Source organism: Anolis sagrei, chromosome 4 (genome assembly GCF_037176765.1).
Source record: "Anolis sagrei isolate rAnoSag1 chromosome 4, rAnoSag1.mat, whole genome shotgun sequence".
Taxonomy (NCBI): domain Eukaryota; kingdom Metazoa; phylum Chordata; class Lepidosauria; order Squamata; family Dactyloidae; genus Anolis; species Anolis sagrei.
Window position 1 is genome coordinate 138,999,280 of NC_090024.1, and position 22,119 is coordinate 139,021,398.

At 36.4% G+C, this 22,119-nt stretch overlaps 2 protein-coding genes across 2 annotated transcripts in view; one reads left to right on the forward strand and one right to left on the reverse strand.

The window, feature by feature from the left end:
* Positions 1-470: 470 nt before the first annotated feature.
* CRNKL1 (crooked neck pre-mRNA splicing factor 1) lies at positions 471-17,964 on the reverse strand. The gene is made up of 14 exons (XM_060774086.2): positions 17,862-17,964; positions 17,273-17,425; positions 16,397-16,488; positions 16,130-16,288; positions 15,813-15,979; positions 14,061-14,239; positions 13,396-13,566; positions 12,610-12,801; positions 10,486-10,545; positions 8,075-8,155; positions 6,880-7,119; positions 5,224-5,325; positions 2,770-3,018; positions 471-2,212 (listed from the first exon to the last, which is right to left on the reverse strand). Exons 1-14 carry the CDS (start codon positions 17,907-17,909, stop codon positions 2,048-2,050), a joined length of 2,058 nt encoding a protein of 685 aa, XP_060630069.2. The 5' UTR covers positions 17,910-17,964; the 3' UTR covers positions 471-2,047.
* CFAP61 (cilia and flagella associated protein 61) overlaps positions 17,907-22,119 on the forward strand; it is a 113,248-nt gene continuing 109,035 nt past the window's right edge. Inside the window, exons 1-3 of the mRNA XM_060774089.2 lie at positions 17,907-18,078; positions 20,193-20,355; positions 20,451-20,601. Coding sequence (XP_060630072.2) covers positions 20,201-20,355; positions 20,451-20,601 — 306 coding nt within the window. The 5' untranslated portion in view covers positions 17,907-18,078; positions 20,193-20,200. The remainder of the gene's footprint in view (positions 18,079-20,192; positions 20,356-20,450; positions 20,602-22,119) is intronic.

A 22,119-nucleotide genomic window follows, 5' to 3' on the forward strand; every position in this document is an offset into this window, starting at 1 on the left:
CAAAAATGATTTCTATGGCTGGCATTTTGTTAGTGGCAAAGTGTAACTTGATCTTTCATCTGTGTGTGCCTTTTTTTGGTCATTGTGAAGGTTGATATTGCAGATGAGCTTTTCTAGAATCAGATTACTTAGGGCCCTTCCACACAGCCATATAACCCAGAATATCAAGACAGATAATCCACAATATCTGAACGGCATTATCTGAGTCCACACTGTCATATAATCCAGTTCAATGTGGATTTTATACAGTGGTGTGGAAAGGCTCTTAGTCACTTGCCATGCTAGAATGATCTTGCTGGACTAGTTACAATGACCTAAATGTACTTGCTAATCTCAGCTGGTGTCAACCTATTGAAAGTTGTGGAATGGCAAGTCATCTGAAATATACTGGAGGAGAGTTCTGCAAATAACATGGATCGCTGAAAAAGACCACTCCGTGGGTTCTAAAGCAAATCAAGCTTGAACTGTCCTTAGAAGCCAAAGTGACATATATTTTGGATATATCATGAAAAGACACGTCTCTAGAAAATACAGTAATATTTGGAAAAGTAGAGGTCAACAGGAAGAGGACCATGCTACAGATGTCAAAGAAGGCGCGGCCCTAGGTTTGCAAAGCCTGTACAAAGCTGTTTCTTTTCCCTAATAGTCAGCTGTTTTTTTTTTCTAATAGACTAAAGTGGACCTGCCCACTATTCAGCATGTAAAGAAATAGTAAAACTTTATTTATACCCTGCCACCATCTCCCCAAGGGGACTCGGGGTGGAAAAGAGATGCTGGCTGGTAAAAAGGGGTTTTATAAAACTGGTCAGGTTCTTTCTTAGTGTGGAAGTAAGAACCCTACTTCTGTTAATAACGTGCTTTACAGTACCCATCACATAATGCTAAATTAATGTACTATAAAAATATTTTTAAAGAAAAGAGCAGGATGGTGAAGTACATAAGCAGCATGTGAACAAATTCCTTTGACCCATCTTGCTTCAGCTCTGGAATGAATCCCCTATTCCTTCTCTCATTGTGGGGAAACAATTTCACCAGTGGAAATCTAGAATTGTCATCACCTTATGACATATGCATGAAAGTACAACTTGTAATCCTGTCAATTTGGGGGACTGGCATAGGAAAGCATTTTTCTACAGAGAGTAATACTCTTAATTAACAAAACATTTTCCTACTTGTCTTTCAATAGCACTAATGTGTGAATAGGTGGGTGCAAAAAACTATAGCAGCTGAAAGTTTTTTAAATTGTTTTCTCATGGCTTCATAATCCCTTTAAAACAGTGGTTCCCAACCTTTTTTAGATCAGGGACCACTTGACCAGACACTACTTTGACCAGACACCTCTCTCCAACATTAGTATGAAAAGGGATGCGAATCAGTTTTTGGTCAACTTTAAAATCGGTTAGGTTATTTGGGGTGCAGATTCAGAAAACTGCATTGGCTAGACCACATCAGCTCTAGGTTCTGATACAGAACATATGCCATCCAGTAATTGGCATCTGCTCGCCCACATAAAACAGTATTTAATAATCAAGACCTGATGTGGTCTATCCAATGCAATTTTCTGAATTGACACCCTAAATAATCCCCAAAACAGGCCTAAAAAGAAAGATACCAAGGCACCCCTGCTTTTAGGCACCATATGGAAAGGCTCTGCTCAATGGAAGGGAGGAGGAAAAGCAACAGTCAGAAAGCATGTCACACCTTTTGTAGGTAGTCAGCTTCTCCCCTCCTGATGTCCCCGTTGCCTCGGCATTAAAAGGGTTTGCGAGACCAGTCGCTATTGTTGCAATGGTGTAAAGATGGTGAGGCCGCGGACCATAATTCAGTTCTTGGGAACCACTGGTGGTCCATGGACCACAGGTTGGGAATCACTGTTTTAAAACAAAAGGTATGCTATGTTTCCTACCAATTATATCATGGTAGAATGATATTAGTATTGTTACCATTCCTCCCATATTCCAAACATTACCCTTTTTTGGGAAATATTTATTACATCCATTGCAAAAAAGTTCTATAAAAAAATAAACAGAGGGATTCCAAAGTAACATTAGGGGCTGCTTTCATCAATGTCTTTGTCTGGATCTTGTTCTGGATTGTCATCTTGTTGCTGCTTCTTCCACAATTTAGCCATTGCAAGTAGTTTGAGGTTAGGCTGATTGGCAGCATCTTCGGGAAAGATGTAATCGTAGTATTCCTCCCAACCAGCATCAGACTACAAAGAGAAGCGTGAAAATAATGAGTGCTAGCAGCAAATCTTTTCCCTGCTGTGTTAAACATTTTCTGAACTCCTCAGTGTTTCTACACAATATGTGATGATTCATGAAAAAGTTGTCTAAAGAAAACTAATCCAGGAAAATGTATAGGTTTTATCTTGTATTTCTGCAAGATGTTTTAATACTATTGTTCCTCAAGCCAGTGATTGTTTATAATTACTGGATACTATTTCAAAAGCTTGTGGTATGAAGGGGTGAAGTAAATCATGGAAACCACACACATAACTGCAGTCCAAAGTAGCACAACCCACTAAAGCTTCATCACTAAATTGTGCTGGTTCCTCATAAGTTCTGATATAGCAAGTATGTTCAAATCAAAAGGAGTGACAATAGGTGAGAAATCTATGTATTTTCTAAGTCCCCAATTACTGTCTTATCAATGCTAATGCTTCCTGAATCAAAATACTCCCCTGTGGGGAGAACGGCGGAATAGAAATGTATGAAATAATAAATAAATAAAACTACACCGATCCATGTCCCTATTTTGCATTCTTACCCCATCTTCAGCTTGGAGTTTTCTCCTCTTCTTGACCTTTTCTGGCATCAGTTTGTCCACTCTCTCTTTGCTGGTTTCTGTTCCAACCTCCTCTTCAAAGTTTCTCCAGGATTCCAGAAGCATAAGCCTCTCCTCTTTCTCTTCGCAATTTCTCATTGTTTTATTAGCCTCTTCATAGACTTGCCTGCATCGCATTACACTGTCGTCATTTCCTGCTGAGAGCTCAAACTGAGCAAAACTGATCCATACCTATAGCAAAATTGTATTACAAGAAAGGGAAGATGAAATAACCAAAACTGAATCCTTAAAAATATAACAGAAAAGTTGTCAGAGACGTTTTAAAAGCAAGAAAGGAGAACAAGCTATCTATATGGAGGAGTAAATTTATAGTTTTGGTTCTAATGAAACATAATCTCAATTGATTAACCGTTAGACAATGGTAGAGTATCTGGAAGGAAGGCAGATACCCATGCTTTGATCAGGTATTTCAATTGCACAGTTATAGCTTTCTGAGACAAGGAATACCCTTGCCTTTGATATTCAATTATCTTTATATATGACAATCTTAACCAGTAATTTCATTGTTGCACTTTGAAGTCTTAAGTTGGATCTACACTGCCAATTTTATGGTAAGTGTAGATGCATATAATGCAGATGGAATTGCACCAAACTGGATTGTATTAGTACACTGCCATATAATCCAATTCAATGCACTTTATCTGTACTCTGAAACTGCATTATAGGGCAGTGTAGATCCAGCCTTAGTCTTTTGATTAATTACCAATCTTCTTTAGTGAGTACTAAATCATTCTTGTAGTCATACACATTCAGATTGTCTACGAAAATCATAAACCGCCTTTTTTAAAAAAACCAAAAAACCACCTCTGAATTACAATGTATACATCTTTCCTCTACTGTTACAATCATATAAACAAGAAACATATAGTAATGTATCAAAAAGTATATTTATATAATCTATATAAATAAAAATGTAATATTCGTTTGCGGGATTAACATAACTCAAAAACTACTGGACGAATTGCCGCCAAATTTGGCCACAAGACACCTATTAACCCAAGGAGTGACCATCACTCAAAGAAATTGATCAGGGCAAGAAAACGTAATCAAAGCCTGACAAGCCATCCAGCCATTGAAGGAGCTGGGGATGGTGACGGCCAACAGGGAGCTCTGGCGTGGGCTGATCCATGAGGTCACGAAGAGTCGGAGACGACTGAAGGAATGAACAACAACAGCATATGATTCACAGACACACATATAGTATTCTAGATTTGAAAGGGATCCCTTTTAGAGTAGGCAAATCAGACAATCTCCACATCAACACTGACAAAGAAACAGCAAGAAATACTGTTTACCCACAAGCATAAAAAAATTACATATATTAGAAACCAACACTTTCCCATTACTTTATTTTCCAAATGACCAGAATGGGCCACAGCAACGTTCAACCTGACATCTAACCTAATAATAATAAAAACATACCTAATAAAATAGGTGATCATATGTATTAACACAGACCAACATGTTTCCCAAATATGATCATTCAGAATCCCCCCTTGGCTTTAATCTCATCAATATTCGCATGCCTTCTCCCTTCCAAACATTTCAGCCATAATAAAAACTGAACATTAATCCACCTGATCAGAAGAATCTGAAATATGTAAAACCTACCATAAACAGCATTATTCTTCCACTTGGGCACTTTGTCTCCTTCCAGACTATTATCATGGAGAAACTGCCTCCCCCACTGTCAATGTTCTCTATTTTTAATCTACTGGCTTCTAGAATCATCATCTATTCTCCACTGTAAAAATATTTATATCAACAGTTTTTCCCCATAATTACATTCATCACTCCAATATAAATTTCCCTAATCTTGTTAGGTTTTTCCAGCTTTTTTCCAATCTCACTTATTTCTAGTTTCTCAACAAACAGAGCCAGCCGAAACATTAATCCCCCACTAAAAGACTGCTGTTGTCAACTGGGCTTCCACCTTTTCCAAAACTTCATCCTTCTGGCTGTGTTCTCCAAGAACATTTATTTCCACTTCTTATTGAATTTCCCACATTTCCACTTTTATCATCACCTGCTGTATCGCTTATTTTATCATTGGGGTATGTTTGTATATCTCTTGCCCCATTGTTTGATCATATACATTTTCAGAATTTCCCTACACACATGTCTTTTCCATAACTTTAAACAAGTACATCTTCAATTTCACACACCAATCTTTAAAAATGAATCTCCATTTAGACATTGAGTGTATTTCTCTATTTGAAAAGTACTACCTGTGACTTTTTTAATGCCCACTAGATGGCAGCAGTTCAGAATTTCAAAACTCAAGTTAATTCAGTCAATTTCAGGCTGCTCTGGCAACAAGGCGATGTCAATCTGTTTCACTGCAGGACATCTACCTTTACCCAACTAGGCACATACCTTGACATGCTGTGTTCGCTGGAGCAATCGCCGATAAAGGTTTCTTGTATTTTCGTATTCTTCTTGCTCAATTTCAAAGTCAATGTAGGATTTCCAAAGAACCTAAGGGGAAAAGACTGGTCCTTAAGACTGGTAAATGTTTGCCAGATGCAGCAACCCTTCTGACGATATAGTAGCAGTATTATGGGATACTGAAATGGAATTAGATTTGAAGGACATTTGATGAGGCTCAACAAAGTTTGCAAGATGTCTGATCATAATTTTCAGAATACTTGAGTAATTGTAGCTAGGTAATAATCGGATATGTTGTACAAAGGTTATAAAACTCCCTCTGATATCTTGGCCCTAGATTTGTCATTCTTTTACTTCTATGGAATGCAAAAGCTTTTAACTATATCTATATTAAACTCCCTGCAACTGAGGGAGAGGAAGTTGTGATCAATATGGGATTGATAGATACTGTTAATTTGGATGTCCAAAGTTGAAGATATATTTCCTTATGGAATATCCATTATTCTTTGATCTGATCTTGCCACACTTACCTGCCTGATGCTGGTTTAAAAGGTAATATTTCCCTACGTAACAGATTATTGATAGTGGTTTAAACAGATAATTTCATAATAGACAGGTCTGCTAGGTTTGCCAAACTACTTCTGGAAAAAAAGAAGAGCCATAAAGATACCAATTTGCATCCTTCGAGTTTTCCCTATACTATAGCTGATCTATTCAAAAATAGTTTGTGTGTTCATGTTGGCTTTTATGTCTCATGCTTGTTAGACAATCAAACTTTACAAATACCTAAAATATGTCCCTTATATATTCAAGTATAAGCCCACCCAAATATAAGCCGAGGCACCTAATTTTACCACAAAAAACTGGGAGAACGTATTGACTCGAGTATAAGCCAAGAGTGGGAAATGTAGCAACTACTGGTAAATTTCAAACTAAAAATAGATACCAATAAAATTACATTAATTGAGGTATCATTAGGTTAAATGTTTTTGAATATTTGCATAAAACTGTAATTTAAGATAAGACTGCCCAACTCTGGTTAAACCATTATTTTAACCTTCTTTAATGTAAATGTGATTACGTATCGTTCCAATAATAATGAGACTAAAATAACAAATGTAACAACAACAACAATAATAAAGTCAAATAATAAATGTAATGATAATAGAGTAAAATAATAAATATAATAAACTAATACATGCAATAATAATAATAATAGAATAAACTAATAATAATAGAGTGAACCAATAAATGTAATAATAACAATAATATGTAATGTTATTGTAATAATAATAATAATAATAATAATAATAGAGTAAAATAATGGAAATGTAAAAATAATAGAATAAAGTTATAAATGTAATAATAATAACAGAGTAAAATGCTGAATAACTTTGACTAAAAGAGAGCTGAAAATCTCAGCTTATACTCAAGTATATACAGTAATAAAATGACCAGTAGACCAATTTAAAAATAGATAAATATAGACCATTATTGAATGAGAATATATCAAAACACACTGTAGTGTTCTAGAAAAATGTATAACACTCATTTACAATTTAAATCCCATGTATTTTTTTAAAGTGTATTCTCTCCTGAGGAAACAAACACACTGTAAGGCACAGCACACACAATTCCCCTTACCTCTGGCATGTCCAAACGTGGCTGGCCGATCGCCAATTCATATATAGCTCTGGCCCTATCAACATCACCAAGAATGGTTTCTAACTCGGCAAATTTGATCCACGACGTGCAGTTTTCGGGTGCAAACTCAAGAAACTTCTCGTACAGTTTCCGACAACGATCAAATTCCCGCAGCTGTAGCTCCAGTTCAATGTAGCCTTTAAACAACTTGTTCTTTGGACATTTACCAATGGATGTTCCCTATAATGAGGAGCGCAGGGAGTTTTTCCGAGACAATACCTACACTTGATGTAGAAACAGACTTCTGGGAGAGGAGGTAGCTTTAGAAATTGTTATGAGTGGGTTGCTAAACTTTGGTTCTCACTCCTATTTGAGCATTAATGTTTTTATATAATAAGGTGGCCCTGCAATACTTTAAATTGCATCACCTAACAACAACATTCGCTGATCTTGGCTAGTGGCATGTATGTTTAGAGAGACAAGTGGAATCCTGGTCTTTCTAGGCATATATTTAGTGAGTTCATTAAAAACCAGAGGCAGCCATAAACATGTACAGGAGAAAGAAGAATATTAAGTTATTGAACAGAAATGGATGGCCAAAGGTCAAAGAGTTGTATGATTACACTAAAGTCAGCTCTGAGGGAAGCCCTATCAATTAACCTTCTGTGATTCTAGTGCTGATCAGGCCTAGAAAGTTTTTAAAAATATCCTTACCATAACTTGTTTAAGAAGCAAACTAAAGATGGAGTAATCTTAGAATCATTAATTCAATTTGTCAGGAAGAAAGTGACCTGAACCTTGCATTCAGCTTAGAAGCCACCAACATATCAGATCAGTTCTTATCTGGGGACAAATGCAAATAATCACTCGTGGAAGGATGTTTAATCTAACATTAAGAGCTAGCAACTGAATGATAACATTGTTCTCTGATAAAGAATTAAAAAACCAGAATCTCGACCTATATATGCATGCTGGCCATTCATATCAGAAACGTGCAACTGTATAAAACCAGGTAGGAAACCAACGGCCTGGATTAATGTTATTATGCTTCTATTTCCTCTATTTCTTGATGCACTGATGCACTAAAGCCAAATTTAAATATATGTATTCCAAGAGAGATAAGATAAAAGCTTATTTGATCATTTTATCTCCAACACAAGGGAAGTAACTCGGACAATAACTTCATTATACTTACCAGTGCTCGTCTTGCAAGCTGTAGGCTTTTCTGTCTGATTTCAAATTGAGCATATAGCAGCCATATTTTGGCAAAGGTAAACTGAAAGGGGAAAACAATAAAAAGATTTTGTTAAATAAATTCAGTTGTTGAAAAAGAGCAGTATTTTAAAAATCAGAACGGAAGCAGAAATTCAGTTTAAGTGGGCTGTAACAGACAGCTTGGGCCAAGTTGTTTTTATTAAGGTAAAGGTTTTCCCCTGACATTAAGTCAAGTCGTGTCCGACTCTGGGGGTTGGTAGTCATCTCCATTTCTAAGCTGAAGAACAGGCGTTGTTTGTAGACACCTCCAAGGTCATGTGGCCAGCATGACTGCGTGGAGTGCCGTTACCTTCACGCTGGAGCAGTACTTATTGATCTACTCACATATGAATGTTTTTGAGATGCTAGGTTGGCAGAAGCTGGGGCTGACAGCGGAAGCTCACTCCACTCCCCGGAATCAAACCTGTGGCCTTTTTCAACAAGTTTGGCAGCTCAGCGGTTTAACCCACTGCACCATGGAACATTAAAAACTATCCTTGATAGCACTTTTTCCAAAATGTTTCTGTATTTTGAATTTAGCAATCCTTTGCACTCAATATTCCTATGCCCTCCCATCTAACATCAAGCACCACTGCACAGAGAACATGCTTTACATGCAAAGGTTTAAGCTAAGATAAAGATAAGACCCATCTAAAGCACTGTCTATCTCCTTCTGTTGCAGCTCCAAATTTAATAAGTTTCTAGCTATAAACCTAGAGCTTAATTGGATCAGTGCCAAAATTGTATATTTTATTTATTCTAAAATAACTAAAGCAAGATAAAGAACTTTAGGACTTTCAGATATTAACATGACCAGATTATAACATCTCTCATAAGCCTCACCTAGCACAGTCAATGGTTAGTTATTGCAGTCCAAAACGTTTGGAGGGAAAATATTCCTCATCCTTGAACAAAGAGTAATATAACAGCAATTGCCATTCTTTTAATTGTGGCCAGAGCATGGACTACAATGTCACAATCAACATTTTAGATTTGGGGATGAAGGCACACAGTAAGCACAGGGAATTTCCAAATATGAAAAAAAAAATATCACATGCTGTGACTCTTTTGTTATAACATGTGTTCAAAAGCTTAGAGCACCATCTAGTGGCTATTTCCTTCACACATTCCTCTGCTGAAATGAGCATAGTGTTCAATAATATTTATGTGCTCTTGAATAGTTCCACTTCAGCACTTCAGTTGGGCTTCTCTAGGGCTAAATGGAATAGGTTCTTGTTTGCTTAAGATATCATGTACAAAGCTGGATTAGACTTGAGGATGGAGATGAGGAATTTGGGCAAAGGATTATCAACAATTTAAGATATGCAGATGACACCATAGTACTCGCAGAAAATAGCAAAGAATTGGAAAAAACAATGAAGGAAGTGAAGGAAGGAGGAACAAAGGGAGGTTCATAGTTAAAAACTAAGAACACAAAAATAATAACCACAGAAAATTTACAAAATTATATAATGTTAAAGGGGGAGATGAAGAAACTGAAATAGGGAGCTATGAAGGAACTAGATGAGATCTGTAAGTGTAAAGCTATATAATTGAATGATAAAATTGGGATTATTTATGTCATTACATTTATAATTTATGTTTATAGTTGTAAAAGTTGAACAGTGAAGAAAGCTGATGAGATCAGAATAAAATCATCTGAAATGTGGTGCTGGAGGAGTTCTGTTCATAATTTGGATTACCAAAAAGACAAGAAATGACTTCTAAAGCAAACCAAGCCTGCACTCTCCCCGACAGCCAAATCAAACTGAGACTGTTATAGTCTGGAAATATTATGAGTAGACATTATTTATTAGAATAATGATGTTTGGAAAGGTAGAAGGCAGTAGGGGAAAAAGAAGATATAATTAAAGGTGGAAAGATCCAATCAAGGAAGCTCCAGTCATGAGTTCAAAAGACCTGAGGAGGGTTGTTGATGACAGGGTGACTTAATAGTCGCTCATTCATAGGATCCAGTATAAACTGAAGTTGACTTGATGGCAGTTAACAACAAGCCCATTTGCTTCCTAATATTGTCACTTAATTTATCTCAACAATGTAAGATGCTGTTCATTATCCCACAGTGGTAATCTTTCTTCCTGCATTTTGGCGAAAACACATTCAACTAACTCAATTCATGTGGTTAAATAAATAAAAATTACAGTGGCAAGGAAACACCCCATAGCAAAGCAGATTTTGGGTCCATTAGAAGCAGAGGAAGGTCAAGGGGAAGGATATAATTAGTAGTATAAACAAGAAAATAAAGATGAACAGATTTCTGTTGGGGCAGCATTACTAAATGTCTATTATAACAACAAATTACTGAACATAGGCATCACACAGAGTTCATACCTTTTTGTGAGGAATGAGTTCAATGCATGCTTGATACACTTGTCTTGTTCGCTCTGGATCCTGAAAAGCAAGAAAATCTATGTTACGTAGTCGAAACAAAGACTCAACACTCAATTACAATTCAAAATCACCAAAGGAAAAGTGCCATCTTGTTTCCTATATTAGTCACACTATTTGTGTATGTCTTCAACATTCAGAAATGTAGGCCTTACATTTTTTTAGTCTCAACAACACGCTACCCCTTTATCTATGCTTCAGTTTTTCCACTTTCCATTTCTTTTTGTTAAGGAGTTTAAAGTGCAAAATACCGTTGCAAAGTGGGATCATATACTGGAAATATATCAGACTTTTGCATCATTGCATTGTGCTCTACTTCAGAGCAAAATTCAAAAACCTCTGAAACTCCTTCAACTGTTTGGGGTTCTGGGGCCTAACAGTATATCACTTTCCTTCTCCCTACAAATGCACCCAATTTGTCTTCAGCTGTTTTCAGCACCTCAAGCAAGGCCGGAAGCAACCGAAGGGATATTTTTCTTAGGCATAAGGTCATATGCCTGACACTTTCTCCTCAGATGAACCTATGGGATGACTAGATTGTAGAATGGGAGGGCTTTTTTACCCTTAAGGGTTGCTTTACCCTGCGGATAACCTCCCAGTAGTTGTGTGCCAGTGCTGGTTGGGACAAAATTCATATGAGCATCTCGTTATCTAACTATATATTCTCTTCCTCAATGACCCCTTCTATGAATGCTAGCTAAAGTGGGGAAAGGAAGGCTGCAGACTAGTTTGTGAAGCCTCATGGACCACAACAAAGATTTCTACTTCCTATTCATGTTTTTTAGAACCAGGTAGATTAAAAAAATATCCCAGGCCTTTGAAAAAAAACACACATAATATTAATAATGTTGTAATATATATTATATATTACATATACAACTTATGATATAGTGCAATATATTATATAATACCCATAGTATAATGTACTGGTGGTATATTGTATAGATTATGGTATAATAATATAGTACAATATAATAATATAATAATTGTGTATTATATATTACATGCAATATTTCTAATAATATTGTAGTATAATGGTATAGTACAATATATTAATATACAATGCTAATATTGTGCAATGCTAATAATATATACATATAATATTGATGATATTATAATGTCATACTATATAATAATACTAATAATAATACAATATAATATATTGTAATATAATAATACTAATATATTAAATACAGGGTGCAGCAGCATAACTTCCTTTTTTAAAATGCGCGCCGTTCAGTTGGTTGAAGACGTAGCGGAGCACTAGTGGTCTAATTCGAGAGGCGGGAGTATAAAGTTTTGTCCTGACACAGTTCAGTTGCCATCATGCATTGGAACAGTGAGGAGTGTGCTTTTGCCGTTGAGGCCTACTTTTCGAGCGTATTTGGAGTGGCCGGCCCGCTCTCCAGATTTGGCCCCTTGTGATTTTTTTCTATGAGTTTTTTTGAAATCCCGTGTTTATGTGAACCGTCCAAGGACCCTACAAGATTTGAAGACCAACATCCAGGAAGAAATTACCAACATAACACCTGCTATGCTGGCAAAAGTCATGACAAACGCCAGAAATCGGTTTACTCAGTGTATGGAGAATGGGGGAGTCACGTACCAAATTTGATCTTCAAAACTGCGTAAAATAAAACTTTAGGTATGCGCCTACGTTATATTTTTTTCTGATTAATACAATGGGTTTTATTAAGTTTTGAAAAAAGGAAGTTATTCTGCTGCACCCTGTATAATACTACTTTTTTCGTGTCAGGAGCAACTTGAGAAATTGCAAATCACTTCTGGTATGAGATAATTGGTAATAATATATAATGATATACTGTTTTATTATTGTATATTTGTATATTTTAAATTGTAATATTTTTTATTGTGAGCTGCTTTGAGTCTCCGCATTGAGAGATAAAGCAGGATATTAATAAATAAACAAACAAACAAATAAAACTCAATGTCAATGTATTACTTACAAAAGTTAGAATCTATTTGAAAGTATCTTATATTTCCTACACAATTTAGTAACCTGTCAAATGAAAGAAAAGACAAGATTCAGTAGTTCCTTCGTTTTACCTTAGCCTCTAGCTCTTCATAGAGTGCATAATTAATCCACAGATAGATGTATCTCTTCCAGTGCCTCTTTTCTTGGATTGGCGGCACATTGGCAATGGCTCTTTCATAAACTTCACGTACAGAATCAGGATCTGCATCACTTTCCACAAGCCGCAGGTAATCAAACCAAGCATCATAGTTGTGTGGATTAGCCTTTCAGAGAAAATGGAGAGGAGTCTTAGGAGTATAAGCAGAGTCTGCTGCTCCTGCTTTCTTTTAAAACTAGGAAAATGACAGCTAAAAAACCAGGTGTCGTATTTGTTTTTGTAATATAGCATTCAATGCCCTAAGCAGTACCTGCATGTAAATTTTTAGTGATGTTGACTATGCGTGGTAATATGTACTATGCTTGAGAGCAGAAGGTCAGAATGATTTCTGCACTTTACATTGCTCCTAGCCCGAAAAATAATTTGGCGGAATGAAACAAGCCCCACAACTGTATATTAGAATACAATCTGCAAAATAAACACAAAATAAGAATAAGAAAATCTGATGTGTTTTGCATAGAATTACAGAATTCAGCTTTTCTTGCCACAAGCGCTGTATCGTCAGTTAACATGGGGCTCTGCTATAATTGTGCAAGCATCCTAGAAATTGGTAATCCTGGCTGTAAGTCGACATTCATACTATACTACAGGAGCAGTGCTCCGAGATCTTACTTTTAAATATTAAATAAATATTAAACAAAGAGATAAAATAAGAAGGCTGGGTCTTCTCCTGCCCCCAAAGTTCAGCAAGTGCACTTACTTTCACTTCTTCTTCATACTGGAATCTTCTTTTGCTAACAATAATATCCTCAATTCCTCTCCGGTCTCCAAACTTTTTCTCAAAAATGGTATAATTTTTGAAGAGTTCCTGAGCCTCATGCTTTGGGATCCTGTCCAGGGCATACTTGTAGATTACTCTTACACGTTCAAACTAGAGGAGAAAACAAAAACTTAGAAAGCAAAAGAAATCTCCTTGATATATATGTTCCAACACTCTCTAGGGATATAATTATCAAGTAAAGGTAGGTAAAAGAAGTGAGGAAAAACCTTTGCCTGAGATCTAAGAAGTACAGTACATGACTAGGTGGACCAATGATCTAACTTCACATTATTCACATTGAGGGGAAAAAAATATTCGTTACTATTCATTTCCTGATCGAAAAATGAGATTGTTGACACTTGGGTAACTAAAAATTAACACTTGTATGAATTTTCAAAGTTTTTGCTCAATATTTACACATCCTGAATTTTGCAACGCGATTATTTTTGTCATTTTTTTGTGAGAAATTAACGTAATTGCACATAAAAATTGTTTCATGTGCAAGATGCAAAGTCGTTTTTTGCACAATGAACAGCAAGCATGAAAAAGAAAAGAGAGGTTTTGCATTATAAAAAAAGTTTGCATTTTGCTAGCAGAGAAAATACCTCTTTCTGGTTCTCTTCAAATTTGGCAAAAGCCACATACAGATGTTCATTCATATGTTCTTCTCCAAAGAATTCCACAGCTCTTTCAAAAACCTTCCTTGCATGGGCAAAATAACTATGTTTTTCTTCAAAACGGGCATACTTGATCCAGTTCTTAACATCAGGATGCACAATGACAAGTGGAATGCATTAAGGAATTACAAAGTTTTTCATTTCGTTGCCTACTTTTTAAAAACAGTATGAATTGTATAAGAAAAGTAAAATGACCACCCACCAAGGAAAAACAACATTGGCCTGGAGCCCTTTCACATTACAGATTTACTGCACTATGCCTCCAGTTCACCTGCCATGTAGTTTGTCGAGCTATTAGAGACACTTCCAGCAGAATACCTTGCAATAAACCACAAACCCCAGGATTCTATAGGAAGTTTTCCACAGCAGTTAAAGTAGAATCATTGGGCTATAACTGCATAGTGTGTAAGGACCACACGTTTGTGGTGAAAATAAGTTTTTATTTTGTTTTCAAAAAAAGAGGAAAAAAATGAAAATAAACTATTAAAAAGGGAAAGATTGGAAACATCACAGAATATAGTAGATAAGTTATGGAGCCATGTTAGTTAAATGGCTCTAGACATGAGTCTATTATATCATCAAAGACATAGAAGGGGAGGGAGTATTGTTTTACATATTCTTTACTACAGGGAGGAAGTGAAGAAAAAGAAAAAAAATCCTACTATGACATATTCTCTAACAAGAGTAAGAGATTATCCTTCAAAATCCACATTGATTTATTTTATCTTATTATATTGTCCCTTCCAAAACCACATATTTGGATAATACAATGTACATGTTTATTATGTACACTTAGTGTCAATGGTGGGCACTGACTGAATTATGAAAAACAATACTGTACTGTTTGTTGGTTTTTAAGAAAGCAAGGAAGGGAAGTCAAGGAGACACAGCTCATATTTTTCTCCTTAATAGCTAATTTTCTGTTTGATATCAAAAAAACCAAAACAAAGGTAAACCAATAAGAGACAAATTGGAAGAAAGTTACAGAATATCTAAAAGAAAAGAAATATAAGATGTTAATATAGAAATTAAAAATCAACCTCAAATGAATGAAGGGGAGATGGAATGATGAAGGAAGAAAAAAAGAGAGAAAAAGTAAGGAAGAAGGAAAAGGAGGACACCTCACAGAAGATACTCTGGAAGTCAAGAAGATACATTTCTCTTTTTCATTTTTTTGTTATTTTTAATTTAAGGTATATTTCACTAGTTTTTTTTCCTCTTGTCTCTTCTATCTCCACCTTTTTCTTGTCTTTTCTTTACTTTTCTGATATTTTAAATCATGTTATAGAAAGATTTCAATAAAGATATATTTTAAAATAGCTAATTTTCTGTCTCCTACACTATCAAATAGGCAGATTTTATTATACTATGTAATCCAGTTTGGAAAAAAATCTATTTCTCATTGAGATTCTTATCAGATAATCATTGAAAAACTACAAATAAATTATTATTATTATTATTACTACTACTACTACTACTACTATAGAAAAATATGTTGCAGGATGTCCCACAAAAACAAAGTTTTTGCTGTTTAACAAACCTTTTCCATGTTTTTATGATAGAACCAATTAGGAAATAACATTTATAATTCAGGAACAAAAATCATGTTATATAGTGTTATTGGAAGAAAAAATATGAACAAATCATGAAGTTGACACTGGAATACACTGAAAAGGATATATCTTTCATAAATAGCCCGTGCTCTGTCCACCTCCTTGTATCTAAGCTCAAAGTTAATGAAGGAATGCCAAGCTTGTTCCTCTGGCTGCCACTCCATCCAGCGTTCAAACACCTGGCGGGTCCCAGCAATGTTTCCCAACATCTCTTCCATGTAAGTATATTTGTACCTATGCAAGTAAAAGCAACATAAGAAAGGGCAGTTCTGTCATCTAATTAATGAAGTGATTTTACACAAAAATACAGCAAAAATACATTTTCACAGGAATATTTATTTCAGTTTACTACTGTTTGAAAAGCACCAAACATGCTTAGCTTACCAGAACTGATTGACTCTTGGTAAAGTTGTGATGGCACGGTCCCAAATATTTCGAGAATGATTGACTTGGCGGTTCTTCATTTCCATCTCCGCATACTTTAGCCAAAGGGTGACATTTCGGTAGTCCACATCTAGAGCACGCTCGTAGATGGAACGAGCCCTGACAGCAAAACAGGGTTGAAATTAATGCATTTGAAATTCCAATCTTAAGGTAATGACCACTATTGGTTATTTATGCAGCAAATGATGCCCAAAGGGAAATAGTTACCTTTGTATTTCTTTGAGGCTTTCCTCCCATTGTGCGTACTTGATCCAGTTGCTAATAACTGTCCGATTTTTTCTTATGTTATCTTCAAAAGTCTATAGAAAAAGCATGGGGCAAATTTCTAAAATTATTTTTAGAGCAACAATAACTCTACTTCACTACACAATATGTCAACACAGACTATGTTTAGTGCTTTTCTATTCCCCATAGAGAAGTATTCAAACAAGTATTAAGCAGAATAAACAAAAACAGAATACCTCTAAGGACATGATTCAGATTAATAATTTTCAGAATCAGAAACGAGGTCAACAGTCCTTTCCTGCAGTGAAGTGCCAAGCTCATGATAGCCTTACGATAATATTCATGAGCAGCTACAAGGATGCTATTTAAGATGATGATGATGATAATGATAATAATAATAATAACAACAACTTTATTTTTATGCCCCGCCTCCATCTCCCTTAAAGAACTTGGGGCGGCTTGCACATGGGACAAAATGTCCACAGAACATCAAAACAAAACAATCCATTAAAACAAAAACCACAATTAAAATAAAACATAGCAAAGCATAACAATAAACTAAAACACAATTAAATAAAACATAAGGGTATAAAACAGCAGCATTAAAACTCACTCAAACAATACACAACAAAAACCAATAACCAAAATTCTAAGATGGGCATGATCAGGGTATAAAGAAGACCGGACCTAGGATAGTGCAAAACTTCAAGATTTCACTTTCTTTACATCCAATCATATTCTCCAGGAGCTTTGCTTTACAGGTTAATGTGTATTTTAAATAATGTGTATTTTAAGTAACTGTGATATAAGCTTAAATAAATGCTATCACAACACCAGTAGATCATAATATTTACTTACTTTTCTTTTGCGAAGTTTATAATCATTTAGTTCTTCTTCATCTGTGATCTTCTGTTGAGGGGGTGGGGGGAGTAGCTCAAGCTCTCTCTCCTTTGCTTCTCTTAAGAGCTGCTCTGCTGTGATCTGTACTTCTGCAGGGGCTTTGTTCTTTACCTGTGGAGGTATGGGATCAGCAAAAGTTAACAAATCATATGGAAATATTGAAATTTAGCCCATATTTACATTACAACACATGCACAAAACCACATATATACACATATTCACAAATATATACACACACAAAACACATATACACAGATTGGGCCACAGCAACGCGTGGAAGGGGACGGTTAGTTACTATTAAAACAATAGTTCTTTTCATTTTGGATGCAACCTTAGTAGCTGGCCCTGCTCAACCGAGTGCTGCGAAAAGGCCCCTCTCTCCCAGAAGAGCGCGGCCTCCCACTTTCCCTGCCACTTTCCCCCCCTCGACTATCCCCCTCAGCCCAAGCTGACTCCTTTTCTGTTCCGAAGTCAAGTCCCGAGGGGACTGAACCCCGAAGAGAAGCACACAGAAATAAGTGACCCTGCCATTGCTTCGCGCCCTCACCTTGGCTACTTTGGGGATCCGCTGCTTCCCGGCCGCCGTAGACGCCATTTTCGCAGCGCTTCCGACGAAGTCTCTACTAAGCTCCGCCTCCGCTTCCCATCATTCCGCGCGGCCGGCAAGCTCGACCTCTCCGTCGCCTTGGCAACGGGCACGCGCCGCGGTCCTGATTCAGAGCTCGAAGCCCAGCAGCACATTGAGAGGCCTCCCTTGCTGAAAGGTGAGTCCTGCGGGATGCTTTGAAGTGGGTTATCTCAGCCCACACTCAAGGCTCTTCCACACAGCCCTATATCCCAGAATATCAAGGCACAAAACCCCACTTTATCTAAGTGTGGACTCAGATAACGCAGTTCAAAGCAGATATTGCGGGATTTTCTGCCTTGATATTCTGGGATATAGGGCTGTGTGGAAGGGCCCCTAGAATCCCTGCCCATTGAACAAGATGGTTAGGCCTTGTATTGTCGAAAGCTTTCATGGCCGGAATCACTGGGTTGTTGTAGGTTTTTTCGGGCTATATGGCCATGTTCTAGAGGCATTTTCTCCTGACGTTTCTCCTGCATCTATGGCAAGCATCCTCAGAGGTAGTGAGGTCTGTTGGAACTAGGAAAATGGGTTTACATATCTGTGGAATGACCAGGATGGGACAAAGGACTCTTGTCTGCAGGGCCGTAGCCAGAAAAAAATTTCAGGAGGGGTTGAAATTTTCAGGGGGGGGTTTGAAATTTTCGGCCGTGGGGAGGGTTGAAACCTGCCTCCTAGCTCACGCTGAAGCAAAGAGCACAGCAGAGGGCAGAGCAGCCTTCAATAGCCTGCAGCTCCGCCCCTGTCAACCACCTCCACCAAGTCTGGCCTCCTTAATGAGAGCATTCAACATGCACACCCCCAACTTGGTTGCTTCACTACATCAGCTATTGCTGCAAGTAATGACAGTGTGAATAAATTGTCAATATTTGCTTGAGATAGTGCTTGCAGTTCTGGAGGGACTCTTAATTTTTTGCATCTCATAGACAGCATGGGGATTTGGTTAACCAGTTAAAATTCATGAGTAACCCAGGTTTTTTAAAAAAATCTGAAACATTTCGGGGGGGGGGGGGTTGAACCCCTAAAACCACCCCCTCGCTTCAGGCCTGCTTGTCTGTTGGAGCCAGGTGTGAATGTTTCAACTGACCACCTTGATTAGCATTTGTTGGCCTGACTGTTGTTTGAAAATCCAACAAATGCTATGTTCAGCAAAGGACAAGAGGGATCCTCTCACTTCTGCAGAAGTCTACCATGTACCATGCAGGTGTGGACAAGTCAACATAGGGACCACCAAACACAGCGCCCAAACACAGATCAAGGAACATGAAAGGCACTGCAGACTACTTCAACCAGAGAAATCAGCCATAGCAGAGCACCTGATGAACCAACCTGGACACAGCATATTGTTTGAGAACACAGAAATGCTGGACCACTCTCACAACCACCATGTCAGACTACACAGAGAAGCCATTGAAATCCACAAGCATGTGGACAATTTCAACAGAAAGGAGGAAACCATGAAAATGAACAAAATCTGGCTACCAGTATTAAAAAACCTCAAAAATTAAAACAGCAAAACAACAGAGAGGAAGCAATCTGGGACATCTAATCACCTCTCAACAAAAGATTGCCCCAGGCACTGCCAGGCCATCAAATGCTAATCAAGGTGGTAAGTTGAAACAATCACACCTAGCTCCAGCAGAAAAGAGTCCTTTGTCCCACTCTGGTCATTCCACAGATATATAAACCCTTTTTGCTAGTTCCATCAGACCTCACTACCTCTGAGGATGCTTGCCATAGATGCAGGCAAAACATCAGGAGAGAATGCCTCTAGAACATGGCCCACTGCACACTTCTGTCATGCAAGTATGTGTACAACTGAACTGCACAACTAGTTCAACAGCTAACCCTAAATTCCTGTCATAGAGGAATCTAGGGATTGAAGAAAGTGACATTCCTTACAAAACTGCAATGTCCGTGATAGCTGATAACATATCAACTGTTTTTGTATGGTTGGAAAAACTGGAAACCAATTGTAGAAAGTCATTAATGTCCCATGCATATTTATTAGAAACCTGAAGTGTAAGCATAAATCACACATTGCCTGATCTAATAAGTTGGGTTCATTTTGTAATAGTAAAAGAAGTTATGTGAAAGTGCATATAATTTTAGCCAATCAGTTTTATACATAGGACCATACTGCAAAAATTGGTGTCATTTTAAATTACTTCTACATTTTTGTCATTATTTTCAGTTTTGTCCTGGGCTATAACTCATTTGTCTGAAGAAGCATTTTTCCTCTTTGTGTTGCAGTTTAGAATATGACTTCATTATTACGTCTAACATCATCGTCTATTCAATCTACTGTCACACTCAGTGCCAGAAGAACAGAATCCCATGATATTCCTAATATTGTTGGTCACATGAAATATGATACAGAAAGACTTTTTGGCAGAGTCAATGTTATTTATCTTTTGTAAGTAACACAATGGTAACTATTTATCCTAATTAAAAATCCTGTAATTTATTTTTACTTGTTCCATCAATGAAATCTAAACATTTGTTTTACAGAGAAAAAGCCAACCTTGCAGTGACTGTGATTAATGAGAAGAATATACCTGTTGCTCATGCTGCATTTGTGGACTACCCCAATTGGGATTTTGTTGATGAGGCTCACTGGGAATCATACTTAGAAGAAAATTATGATAATGTTAGGTGTACGGTATGTAGGGAGCATTTTTCTTGAATGATGTAATCTTAATATTTTTCATTATTATGTATTTGTGTTGAGAAATTAGTTCAAGTCCAGCTTATAACATTTAATAGTCTTATCCAAGTGGCTAAATGTAGGAAAGTCTTTTATTTCCATTTAATGTCATTGCTGTTGCCTTGCACAATGCATTCTTGAATGCTGTTACTGTCAGGGGATGGAATATTGCTTGTGTTTAGTAATCTGACTTTAAGGCAAGTAGAAATGAACGCTCTTAGCTTTAGGCCAAAAAAAATTCTGCAAAGCTTTTATGAGAATATTGCTTTCACACCACATTTTACGACAAACTCATCAAAACTAGTGATGTGCAACCTCAAATCTCATGGTTAAGAATTCTGAAGTCCCCATGGGAAAATCACAGAAGAATAAAAGGGTGAAAAATAATCACAAAAATAATGGAAATAATAATAATAATAATAATATTAAAGGGCCCTTCCTTCCTTCTATTCTTCCTCCCTTCCTCCCCTGCCTCCCCAAACCCAAGGCCTGAAGGCAAATATTTTATGAATACATTTTTGGGAATATTTTTATGATTATTTCAGCAAACATTTTAATGAATATTTCTGCAAATATTTTTAGGATTTTTTTTCTGAAAATATATTTGTGAGTATTTTGATTATTTCTGAGAATATTTTTCCCAAATATTTCAGCATATATTTTTCTGAACATATTTTGTGAATATTTTTTGTGAATAATTCCTGGGAATATTTTTATGATTATTTTTTGAAATAATTTGTTGAACATTTTGTGAATATTTCTGCAAATATGTTACGAATTCTATAACTCTTTTTGTGGCTATGTTAATGAATATTTCTGACAATATTTTTGTGATTATTTCAGTGAATATTTCTGACAATATTTTGTATATATTTTATGATCATTTCTGTGAATATTTTTGTGAATATTTCTGCATCCTTTTGTGATTATTTCAATGAATATTTGTGCAAATATTTAAATCAATATTTTTGAAATAATTTCTTGAATAGTTTTTAAATATTTCTGCAAATATTTTGTTTAATGTATAGTTATATGCTATTGTTTTAGTTAGCATGCTTTGGTTTTGTATATATGTTGGCACTGAATCCTGCCTTTCCTTTGAGTCTCCCCAGGGGTGAGAAAAGCAGTATATAAATGCAATAAATAAGTAAGTAAATAAATAAATAAATAAATAAAGAGAACTCTCTTGGTGCACTGGGTGGTTTCCAATTCTACATCTTTAAAAAGTACCCAAACTGTCAGAGACAAGGTTCGTCCCATTGCAAGAAGGAGCAGTTCAACATAGCATGGGCTTCCTGTTGTTTATTTGTTTAACATGATGTCCAAACATGGCACTCTTTCTCTTGACGAGTCAGAGCAAGAGTTTCTTCTTATCTTATTTCTTTAATGTTCTAGAGAAAATATAGGTCAATGTGCTGATTTTAGACTTCAGAAATATTGTTGCAGTTTGTTGTTGCAATATATTCACTTTTT